Source organism: Lolium rigidum, chromosome 3 (assembly GCF_022539505.1).
Source record: "Lolium rigidum isolate FL_2022 chromosome 3, APGP_CSIRO_Lrig_0.1, whole genome shotgun sequence".
NCBI classification, from domain to species: Eukaryota; Viridiplantae; Streptophyta; class Magnoliopsida; order Poales; family Poaceae; genus Lolium; species Lolium rigidum.
Genome location: NC_061510.1, coordinates 358365654 through 358377577, shown reverse-complemented (window position 1 = coordinate 358377577; position 11924 = coordinate 358365654). Strand labels below are relative to the sequence as shown.

Here is an 11924-nt window from a genome sequence, read left to right as displayed (position 1 = left end):
GGCCACACGAGGGGCCCACACGCTAGGGCCGCGCGGCCAGCACCGGGGCCGCGCCGCCCTAGTGTCTGGCCACCTCGTGGCCCCACTTCGTAAGTCCTCCGGTCTTCTGGAAGCTTTGTGGAAAAATAGGCCCCTGGGCGTTGATTTCGTCCAATTCCGAGAATATTTCCTTACTAGGATTTCTGAAACCAAAAACAGCAGAAAACAGCAACTGACTCTTCGGCATCTCGTCAATAGGTTAGTGCCGGAAAATGCATAAATATGACATATAATGTGTATAAAACATGTGAGTATCATCATAAAAGTAGCATGGAACATAAGAAATTATAGATACGTTTGGGACGTATCAGAGCTCCAATGTGATGTATATATATGGTTTGTAATATTATGTGACTGAAATAAAGACCAGCAATGCTTCTGTTGTACTACTCCGAGGGATGTAATATTTGCGGATTGGTACTTCGCAGGCATACTACAACATGCAGTGGTATGCAAGGTCACCACATGCCGCCTGCACCGGATCTCGTCGCTCCTATATGGCTCGCACGCTGGCACGGGCGGGACGTGCACCCGGAGGTAGCTGAGCCACTAGCCGCCAGGCATTTGCACGTCCCCCTCTGCTACTGCACGGCGTCTAGTTCGCGTGCATGAGCCGCGGAATGTGGACGGGCAGCGAGACCCTGCGCGGCCGCACCGCCTTCTTGTTGGTGATGCTGGAAGCCTCGAAGTCATTCTTCTTCCCCATGGTGCTGCGGCGGCGCGCGTCGGTGGTGGGAGTGGAGGTGTACGTGCTGCGGGCGATGCCAGGAATGATGCCTGTTGACTATTAAGGGCGGCCGTGCGCGTGAAACGATGCCATTGAAGGCGGCTCAGCCGCCGCCCGCTAGTGCACGCTCGGAAGAGGCCGCCTCGACATTGATGGCGATAGCTGCAATGCAGACGCGGAACGCTGACCGCGAAAGCGATACCCTCGATACAGGCTCGCTGGCAGACGGGTCCGGTCGAAGAGCGACCGATCACTTGGAGCGGCAGCCAGCGTCCGCAGAGATGCAAACCTGACGCATATTTGGGCCGCGATTGAATCGCTGCGAACGACCCGATCACTATGCGTCACCCGCTGATGCAGATATCAGACGTATTTCCGTGGATGTAAATGGTCGCTCAGCTTCCCTTGCGTCGAGATGGCCTAATAACCTGCTCCTAACTCCAAGTGCAAAAAAAGCTCCCAAGTCCCAAGCATACTTCCTGCAAAAAAAAAAAAAAAAAAAAAGTCCCAAGCATACCCCACATGCCAGCCTCCTACCTTCCACCCACGCCAAAACCTCTCTCCCGGTCTCCACAGCCCACACGGCCGCACGCGCACAACACCCAACTGCCCAACTACATCGCGGCAGCCCCGACCCCGACCGAACTCGCCGATTCCTTCCCGCAGCCAAATCCAGATCTCTCTCGGTCCCTCCCGTCCGCCTCCCACCCCGCCCCACGCCGGCCGGCCGGTCGCCGCCGCGAGCCCATGGCCTCGGCGCTCGCCTCCCTGCGCTACGGCGACAGCCTCTCGGTGGTGGCCATCTCGGGCGCCACGGCCGTGCTCTGCGAGGCCATCTCCTGGCTGCTCATCTACCGCACCGCCACCTACAACTCCCTGCGCGCCTCCATCGAGCGCCACTCCCGCAAGCTCGACTCCATGAAGTCCACCGCCTCCGGCCCCACCTCCTCCTCCTCCTCCTCCTCCCACTCCCAGGCCGCCTCCTCGCGCGCCAAGAAGATGGACCGCGTCGAGACCAGCCTCAAGGACGCCTCGCGCGAGCTCTCCTTCGCCAAGCTCAAGTCCGGCGCCGTCGTCGCCGCCGTCCTCTTCGTCGTCTTCGGCCTGCTCAACTCCCTCTTCGAGGGCCGCGCCGTCGCCAAGCTGCCCTTCGCGCCAGTGCCGCTCGTGCAGCGCATGAGCCACCGCGGACTGCCCGGGAACGACCCCACCGACTGCGCCATGGTATTCCTCTACTTCCTCTGCTCCATGAGCATCCGGACCAACCTCCAGAAGCTGCTCGGATTCACGCCGCCGCGCGCGGCCGCCGGGGCCGGCCCGGGGCTCTTCGGCATGCCCGACCCCAAAGTCAACTGAGGTAACAATTCGATTATCGATCTCTTTTTTTTTTCTGCCCCGCTAAATCTACTGAGGTGAATACTAGATCAGGATGGTTGATCCTGATAATTTTGCATCCTAGATCTACTGATACAAATAGTATGAGCTTAACTTCCATTAATGATATTGCATCTGACTGACATGCGTGTGATGATTTCGTTTGATTGAGGAGATCTTAGTATCCTACCGAGATTCAATGAGCACATATGCTTTGCTAAAGTTATTAAGTTGGGCATCCTTGGGTTTGATCCTTCTGTTCTTGGGGGTTAATCTTAGATCTACTGATACAAACATGAGCTTAACTACTTTTACTGATCAGACTTATCGATGCACCTGATCAGACTTATCAAATGTGATGATTTTGTTTGATTGAGTAGATTTTGGTATCATGCCGAGATTCTGTGATCACATAAGTTTTGCTAAAGTCAAGATGTTAAGTGCTGCATCCTTGGGTTTGATCCTTCTATTCTCAGGTGATGATCTTGAATGTAGATTTGGGTGTGGTTCGTTAAGGCACGTAGCTCAATTAATGAGACGATAGCATTAGTAACTGTGATAAACTGTTGACATTTTTGTGTTGAGCTGTTGATATTCTAGATTCTAGAGGTGAATACTAGATCAGGATGGTTGTCCTGATAAACTTGCATCCTAGATCTACTTATACAAATATGAGCTTAACTTCCATTAATGATCAAACTTATTGATGCATCTGACTGACATGCGTTTGATGATTTTGTTTGATTGAGTAGGTTTTTGTATCCTACTGAGATCCTGTGAGCCTTTAGTATCCTACCGAGATCCTGTTGAATGTAGATTAGTGACTCTGATTATTGTCTAGGATAACTTCCTGCACAATTGGGGGAGGTTCACTAAGTTATGCGACTCACTTAATGAGACTGTAGCACTATCTCTAAACTTTGGATTACAGAAGCGTGCTTCAATTTAGCTAATACGAAATAGCTGAATCTAGAGTCTAGACCAGAGGCTTAGAGTAGAACAATTAGCTAGTTTTCGTCTTGTTTTGTCTACTACTTTGAAGTTGCGGGAGCAGGCTCCATTAGCATTCCCTTGTGTTCCTGGGTTAATATGAGAACGCATTCAAGAAGATCCTGTCTCTGCCACTGCTGTTTGTTGTGTATCAGCAGTTGGGCTTCATAATGTGATCATGGTATCAGGGGAATAGCGAATAGACCACCTTTTGTAATGTTGATGCATTTTACGTTTATAAGGTTCTTGGTAATATTGCCAATGGCTTTGGGAACTCATAATTTTTTTTTTTGTGTTGAACTGTTGATATTTTGGGTAAGGGTGAGCTCAGCTCTGTCTGAACTAGTTCATGTTAGTCTACTGCTGTGGATAAGAGTTTCTTAGCTTCAGTCCAAGAAGTGGGCACTATAGTAAAGCACCCTTTGACCCTACAGTTGTCACGAGATCATGAGGAATATTTGCTTTTAGTCTAGGATCTAGACATCGATTTATTTAGCCAAAGGAAGTCATTAGCAATGGTGTTGTTTTAACTCCGTTAACATGGGTGCTTAATAGACTATACATGCATGCTAACTTTTCTGTGGAAAATTACCTCTCTAATGCATGCTATTTCTTAATATTCAGTTTGAGATAACTGACCACATGTGCCATGTTCTTCAGTGTATGCTAGCGAAATACTAGTGATTAATTAGAATATAGCAGTGTAGTAAATGCTGCAGATATGCTGGAGTACTTATACAGAACATAACCTGTCATAACTGTTTTTTTCTTGAGCATGCTTTTTTGAGTCATTGTATAGTCACCGAGTCGTTTTTCCAAAAATCACGGCTGTATAGTTGCGACTCAAAAAGCTTGTTCTTGAATCTTGAGACTTAAGAATGATATTCTTGTGGTATAATATCCACCAATACATGTAACTAACATATCATTATAGTAAATGCAGTAGATACACTTTATACCAATCACCACTCGACTTATGGCCCATGTGATGATATATTTATTTTCCAACTCTTACTGTCAAATTTCTGAAACACCCGATAGACTTGCTTAATTTTACTGATGTTTCATGGATCTTAATTTTCTTTGCAAGAATTCATATTCGTATGCCCTCTATGTGCTCTTGGGGGCTTTGAGTTCCAGTTCAACTTTTCTGAAAATACTCCTTCCCACTGTAGTTTTGCAAAATCTGCATTTGATATGGATGCATGTGAGCATGATTATGCCTATGGTAGTTTGTTCTTAATTCTACTACGATGTCATATGTCGTGTGGTAGATTAAGCACATGACTTTTGATCTTTAGTTACTGTAATTTTGCATTTACAGGCAGCAGTTTAGAAGTGTTGCACGCACAGATAGATAGTTAGATTTTTTTTTTGAGGTAGATAGTCAGGAGCCACCCCATAATTCCTCGTTCGTCCAGCCCAGCTGAACGCCTTATCACAAAATCAAAATTGATTGATCCCACCAACTACTGCAGTTCTCTAACTGGAACAGTCCTCCTTTTTTTGCAGCTTGGTCTATACATACCTGTGATGGCTCTTGATCTCGACGAGAAGTTGCTCTCCGAAAGAGTTATCCTGAAAGAAAGAAAAATAGCTTTGATAGCTCGAGGGAGAATGTTACTACGAGATGCTGTAATGATACGCATAGTCATTTTCCCGCATCTCAACAGCCTGTTGTTGCACCCATGGTATTAGCGGACAGTGGACATACCTATCTTGTTCTGTAGGCTATATCGTGAACATTCTCAGGTTGCGTGCTGTGCAGTCAGGTTTGGGACCCTCGTAGAGTTGTATTCTATCATCATTCATTTTATATCACACGCTCTATTGTGTTGCAATTTGCAAATGGCGAAGTTCTTATCTTCAGCTGATTGCTTCTCTGGCCTTGGTTCTCATTGTTTCCCGTGGGAAGCTTGATTTGCTTGTTGTCAACTCCACTCGTGTGCAGGAACTGATGCTCCTGCAACTGCAAGAACAAAAGGAGTTTGTGTGTCCCGTTGACTGCTAGTTTAGGCCTTGTTTGGTACTAGAGTCTTAGTGGGGATTAGCGGGGATAATCCGCTCTAAATTTTAAATCCCCACTTATCCCCAATACATGTTTGGTGCTAGAGTATGAGAGAGTTTAATCCCCATTTATCCCCACTTATCCCCATTTTTTAGTGTAATTTTTTCAATCCCCAATACTCTACCCCTACCTAGTGGATTGGGGATGGGGTTTTGTGGGGATTGGGTGACAGCAGTGATTCACCCAATACTCTAAAGTATTATCCCCACTGAAACACTAGTACCAAACAAGACCTTAGACGGCAAAATTAACAAAAATAATCCAAATGCAAAACAAATTCGAAGAATAAACTCCCAATGAAACAATTTAACCTATTTTAGTTGCCCCGTTAACCGGGGTGCTGCAGCCAGTAGTGTTGTGCAGCATGGCGCTACAGCCACGCCGCGTGGATTGGTGGGGTGGACTCTAGTGTGGCGCCCTGCGTCGCGGCACCGCACTGTGACCTGCCGCGCCGTGGCCTGGCGCACGGCAGTCACTTGGCGTCAGCCCGAGCGGCCTAACCTGGGCCAGTTCCTCTCTTCCTCTACATGCGACTAGGGTTCCTCCCACGGCGGCGGCTCTGGCTCCTCTCTCCCTCCTCCAATCCTCTACCCAAAGCTCACATATCTGAAGGATTAATTTCTTCGGGATCTTGATCTCAACCCCTTCCCCCGGGTATTCTCCCTCAATTTCATCCAAAAATTCTATCATGTTTGCTCAAATTTTGATATTTTAGGGCCACCCTAGTTCATCAAAAAAATCTAAAAATTTATATGCACTTTAAATCTTGTAGCATGTGAATAACGCTTGTGTGACTATGTTTAGGTCTTGTGTGCTCTAGATTTTGTAAGCACATGCTCACATATTAGTTTTATACTGTCATTTGCTCACATATTTGTTTTTATATTGTCACATTTGCTCACACTATTAGTTTATATATGCTCACATGCGTACGTAGGATGACGCTTCTCGGTCCTTATCACGATGATAATCACCGTTCATACTTGATGTCCGAGAAGAACAAGCTAATAGAAATGAACCAAGTACTTCATATAGTTTTGCAATGTTAAAATGGATATGGAATAATCAAGCTTGTATGTGTAGGTTCATTTCCATTAAAATGGATATGGAATAATCAAGCTTGTATGTTAAAATGGATATGGAAGAACAAGCTTGTATGGAATAATCAACCTCCGACTTAGGTGTCCCGAGACCTCCTAAGCGAAGATGCCATACGATGAGCGATACATGGAGCACATTCAGAAGCTAGGACTCCTCCCATTCATTCATACGATCAGCCGTTCGACACCGAACATGAACCCTTATGCGATCACCGCGGTTGGCGATCGTTGGAGGCCGGGGAGATGTCTGTTACTCTTCAGGACATGTCGATGATCCTTGCACTCCCCATTGAATTGTGACGAGTGGCATGGGAAGATGTTTAACCTTATTGGTAAGGTTTACGATGATACTATAAACAAGAAGGGGAAATTTAAGGGTCTTCGTCGAGGCTACTTTCACTTGGATCTCACAGAACTTCAAGACATGCCCGGAACATGCCAACAAGGATCAGATTAAGTTGTATCCCTGTGTACGTGTGGTATGTTATCACCGGCACTCTCTTTCCTGATAGCAGTGGGAAGACTGCTCAGTGGCACTAGCTCAACGCCTTAACCAACATGGATATTAAATGGATTTGGGGTTCGGCGGCATTGCCTTCTTGTATCGCTAGGTAATCTAAAGTTTCTATTTTGTCCATCTCTACATCACATCTCCAACTTGTACCATAACTAAACTTTGTTTGCCTTATGTGTTGTTGGACGAAGCTTGTTGTAGGACTGGAAGTGACGCTGACATTGGTGGTCGGTTGCTTCTTCTATTGGTCTGGAGACTACAAAGATCATGGCAACGAGTTGTGGCTCCCCACGTGGGCATACAAGTGGGACATGGTCTCAAACCGACCCTGTAGCGGCCTATCGAACCTACACCAACAAGTTTGATAACCTAACCCCGGAGCAGGTAAAAAATACCAACCCATATGCTTATATTTGGAAGTGACGAGATGTTGTTGGAAATCCTATAAGCGATGAACTTAGATGTGATTTGTTTGCGCTCATGCTTCACATGTTGGCCATCCAGCCTCTTGCCTCGGCACATGTGAGTTGATAGACTAGATATGCGCCGGTCGGGGCTTCCCTTCCATGGTCTTCACGCACAATCCAAGGACATCCATTCTCCTCGCATTTAACCGTGTAACGCTTATTCACGTCCGAGTGAACCAGCATGTACGGATGGTGATACTTAACCAAGTACGCATTGATCCATTGCTTAAATTCCAACAAGGTTGTGAACTTCAATCCCATTCTTCTCGTAATTATCATCCCAGTAAGAACTTGGCCTTGGTCCAAGCACTATACCCTTGTCGGCCTCAATCGTATCGTGAGGCTAAGATCACGGAATAAAGGTGCCCGATGATCTCGTCCCAATCGTATCGTGGATTTCGGCCTCATTGGTCGTGAACCCCTCCTCATCAACTTCTTCATTGGGACCATCGTCATCCGAGTCCAATGCATAGCATCGAGTATACATGATGCCATGGTCCATATTTTCTTGCATATAATACTTATCCAAATCTCTAACATTGTTGTCATGAAGCTCAACCTCATTCTCATCGTCTCCATACTCATCATTTTCCTGTCCCAATACTTTTGTCTTGGTTCTCTGAAACCGGACTCAAGGTTTGCATCATGTCATGTTGAATCCAAAGAGGTTCGCTCATTTCCTCTTGGTACAAGGGTTGAGGACCCCTACCATTCAACGGGGAGGCAAGCCGGTTCAAGTCCAAGTGCAAAGTACTATCAACGTTTTTGGTGGCAAACAACTCGAGAGCCTTATCTAGTGATTCGGTCACCACCTCTGTGTATGCAACCCAACGTTGCTCGGAGTAGATACGCATTATCTTCCAACAGACATGCATTCCGAACACCGCATTACGCATTCTCTCTAATTGAACAACGTAACTCTGGTCCATCCAATTCAAATCAATCCTAACTTGCTCCAAGACCTCGGCCTAGTTAGGACTACGCTCGAACACCAAGTCGACCTCATCTGGGTCTGGCTCGATATTTTCTTTCAAAAAAGCATCCTTGTCCACATGATGAACATGGAGAATTCTCGCCATCCCTAAAATAAGCATAACAACACAACGGTAAAAAAAATCAATAAATTCCGAAGCCAAGATTAACACAAACATCCTAGTCATGAAAGCGAAACCTAACCTACAAATCTAACGATAACCCTAACCCTAACATAAGAACAACAATAAACCTAACCTAACAAAAACTCTAAACCTAACCTACCAATCTTAAGCAAAATGCTTCATATACATCATAGGAGCCAACATCGCCCAAAGCAACAAGAATCAAACATGCATTTTGGGTCAGTTCATATTTGTAGGGTTTCCAAGATTTGGACATTAACCACAAAAATACAACATTTTAATGGGTGAAAAACAAGGGAAATGAGGAAGAGTACCTCTAGAAACTTGGGTTGGTCAAACTCTATGGAGGAAAGCTTCAAACTTGTGGGTTTTGGTAGAGGAATAGAGGAGGTGGAGAGGAACCCTAGCCAGCGTCCCGCGCGCATGAGGTTTAAGTGTCTAGAGCTACCGCTCGGGCCGACAAAATGCAAGTCGATGTGCCGCACCCTAGCCCACGGCGCAACACATCACACTACGGCGCCACGACGTAGGGTGCAGCTGTTGCGCAGGGGTGGGGGGGAGGGGGGCACCTGTCCACGATGGCGGTGGGTGCGGCGCCGTGCTCTCCTGCGTGACAAAGCGGAGTGAGACGTCCCGGGAACAGGCACGGCTAAAAAGGGTTATTTTGGTACAAATGTTTCGCCGAAAGTTTAATCTTCGAATTTGTTTTGTTATTGGGTTATTTTTATCGATTTTGCGAGTTTACGCCGGCGACTGGGACGCGGCTAGCCTGTCTCAGCTCCCGTCGCAGAAAGTTTAACCTTTCACCGTCGACATTGACATGCCAGACTCTGCGAAAAAGTTGTCGGTCATATCTACCCGCAGCCGTGTACCGCACCCAGTCGCGGCCAAAAGCATCCTCGATAGTATATCGGCCCTACCGCTCCGCTCCCCCAATGCAGAAACTTGGAATAAATCGTCCAATCGAAGAGCACGGCAGAGTCTCACCAAACAAAGCACGGACAGGGCATCTGCATTCACTTTTAGGCGCGGGCAGAGGGCCCCGTCCGGCGTGCATCTTCAAACCTATCTTGCCATCGGAGCAACCCAAATCCAGCCAGCGTGTGCGAGCGAGCGAGGCATCACTTGCCATCGTCTTCAGGGCTATCCTCTCCGTCCCTGCAACCAAGTCTAGATCTTGTCGTCTCGATCCGGCAGTTCGTTAGTTAGTTAGTTGATCCGGGTTTAGGTGACACCTCCACTCCAAAGCACGGCCGTACAAACCCCGTCGCCGATGCTGGGGCGCTTCTTCGGCCGCGCCGGCGCCGGCGCGGCGGAGGAGCCGGCGCCGAAGCCATTCTCCTTCCCGGAGCCGCTCCCGACGTGGCCACCAGGTGACCGACCGTCCCCATCTTTGATTTCGCCTTCGCCTCTCTGTCTGTCCCTGAATTATTGGACACGTCGCTAGTTTCTACCATTTTCATCGATTGAATGATTCATTGACGTGTAAGTTCGACGTGGGCAATGCGGCAGGTGGCGGGTTCGCGCGGGGCCGGATCTCCATCGGGGGCGGGGAGCTGGAGCTCGCCGCGGCCACGGCCTTCGAGAAAATCTGCGCCCTGTCGCCGTCGGCGCGGCTGCAGCAGGCCTGCGGCGTCACCTTCTACAGGCCGACCGCCCTCCCGGACGGCTTCTCCGTGCTCGGCCACTACTGCCAGCCCAACAGCCGCCCGCTCCACGGCCACCTGCTCGTCGCCAGGGCCGGCGCCGCCGACTCGCCGCAGCCGCCCCTCTGCGCGCCGCAGGACTACGAGCTCGTCTGGGCTTTCCACGCCAGCGGCGCGAGCAGGGCTTGCTCCGGGTACGGCCGCAGCGACGCCTACTTCTGGCTCCCCGTGCCGCCGGAGGGGTACCGGGCGCTGGGGTTCCTCGTCACGACGGGCCCCGCCAAGCCGGCGCTCGACGACGTCCGCTGCGTGCGCGCCGACCTCACCGACGACGAGTGCGAGCCGCACGGCGCGCTGCTGCGCCTGCAGCTCAAGCCGCAGCCGCAGCCGGCGTCGGCGTCGGCGTCGCCGGCCGGCGAGGCCGCCTTGGTCGTGCGCGGGCTCAGGCCGCTGCGCCGCGGGATGCGGGAGAAGGGCATCGGCGCGGGCACGTTCTGCTGCGCCGTGGACGGGCGCTCGCCCCCGCGCGGCGAGCAAGGCGGCCTCGCGTGCCTCAAGAACGTCGACCTCGACCTGACGGCGATGCCGACGCTGGAGCAGGTGCACGCCGTCATCAAGCATTACGGGCCCACGCTCTTCTTCCACCCCAAGGAGGTCTACCTGCCGTCGTCCGTCGCCTGGTACTTCAAGAATGGCGCGAAGCTGTTCAAGAAAGGCGGGGGCGCCGTGGGGGAGGAGATCGACGCGGAGGGGTCCAACCTCCCCGGCGGCGGGTGGAACGACGGGGAGTACTGGATGGACCTGCCGTGCGACGCCAAGAGGAGGCAGGAGGTCTGCCGCGGCGACATCGAGAGCGCGGAGCTGTACGCGCACGTCAAGCCGGCCATGGGCGGGGCGTGCACCGACGTCGCCATGTGGGTCTTCTGCCCCTTCAACGGCCCCGCCAGGCTCAAGCTGGGCATGGTCAGCATGCCGCTCGGGACCACCGGCCAGCACGTCGGCGACTGGGAGCACTTCACGCTCCGCGTCAGCAACCTCACCGGCGAGCTCATGGCCGTCTACTACTCTCAGCACAGCGGCGGCAGGTGGGTGGACGCGTCCGCGCTGGAGTACGCCGCGGGGAACAAGCCGGCGGTGTACTCGTCCAGGAACGGGCACGCGAGTTACCCGTACGCCGGCGTGTACCTGCAGGGCTCGGCGGCGCTAGGGGTTGGCATACTGAACGACGCTGCCCGGAGCAAGCTGTACGTGGACTCCAGCGTCAAGTACCGCATCGTGTCGGCGGAGTACCTCGGGGACGGCGTGGTCGTCGAACCGCAGTGGCTGCAGTTCATGAGGGAGTGGGGGCCGACGGTGATCTACAAGTCCAAGACGAGGATGGAGGGGACGACCAAGCGTCTGCCTCTCCGGATCAGGGGTTCAGCTGAGAACATGGTGAGCAAGATGCCAAACGAGCTGTCCAAGGAGGAAGGGCCGACCGGACCCAAGGAGAAGAATATGTGGGAGGGAGATGAAAGATGGTAGACATCAAAGTGTGGCTTGTTCTTCAATGTGGCTTGATTGTTGTGTTCGGTTGAGAAGATTGTTAAAAGATGAACTTGTAGAACGATTTGTGAGTGTTTGTAGCCTCCTCCCATGGAAGTTTGTAACATTTATTGGTAATGTTTTATTGCAGCATGTCAATAGTAGATTCTTATATTACACAACAAGATTGTTGGGTGTATAACAAATCATGATCCTTAGTTTTAGCCTCATCCAATAGAGGTGAATTGAGTTCATTTTTGTACACCCACCCACATATGGATATGTGTGGGTGTTTCCGTAACCATCCATTGTGCTTTAAAATTGGAATAAAGAGAGAAAGAAATCTTTCCATCTATC

The 11924-nt window shown here is 50.2% G+C and overlaps 2 protein-coding genes across 2 annotated transcripts; both read left to right on the top strand.

Moving 5' to 3' along the window:
- The first annotated feature begins 1461 nt into the window (after window positions 1-1461).
- LOC124700387 (calcium load-activated calcium channel-like) lies at window positions 1462-4999 on the top strand. The gene is made up of 2 exons (XM_047232521.1): window positions 1462-2123; window positions 4643-4999. Exon 1 carries the CDS (start codon window positions 1514-1516, stop codon window positions 2120-2122), a length of 609 nt encoding a protein of 202 aa, XP_047088477.1. The 5' UTR covers window positions 1462-1513; the 3' UTR covers window position 2123; window positions 4643-4999.
- A 4294-nt stretch (window positions 5000-9293) lies between these two features.
- Window positions 9294-11816, top strand: LOC124700386. The gene is made up of 2 exons (XM_047232519.1): window positions 9294-9770; window positions 9910-11816. Exons 1-2 carry the CDS (start codon window positions 9671-9673, stop codon window positions 11565-11567), a joined length of 1758 nt encoding a protein of 585 aa, XP_047088475.1. The 5' UTR covers window positions 9294-9670; the 3' UTR covers window positions 11568-11816.
- Window positions 11817-11924: the final 108 nt, after the last annotated feature.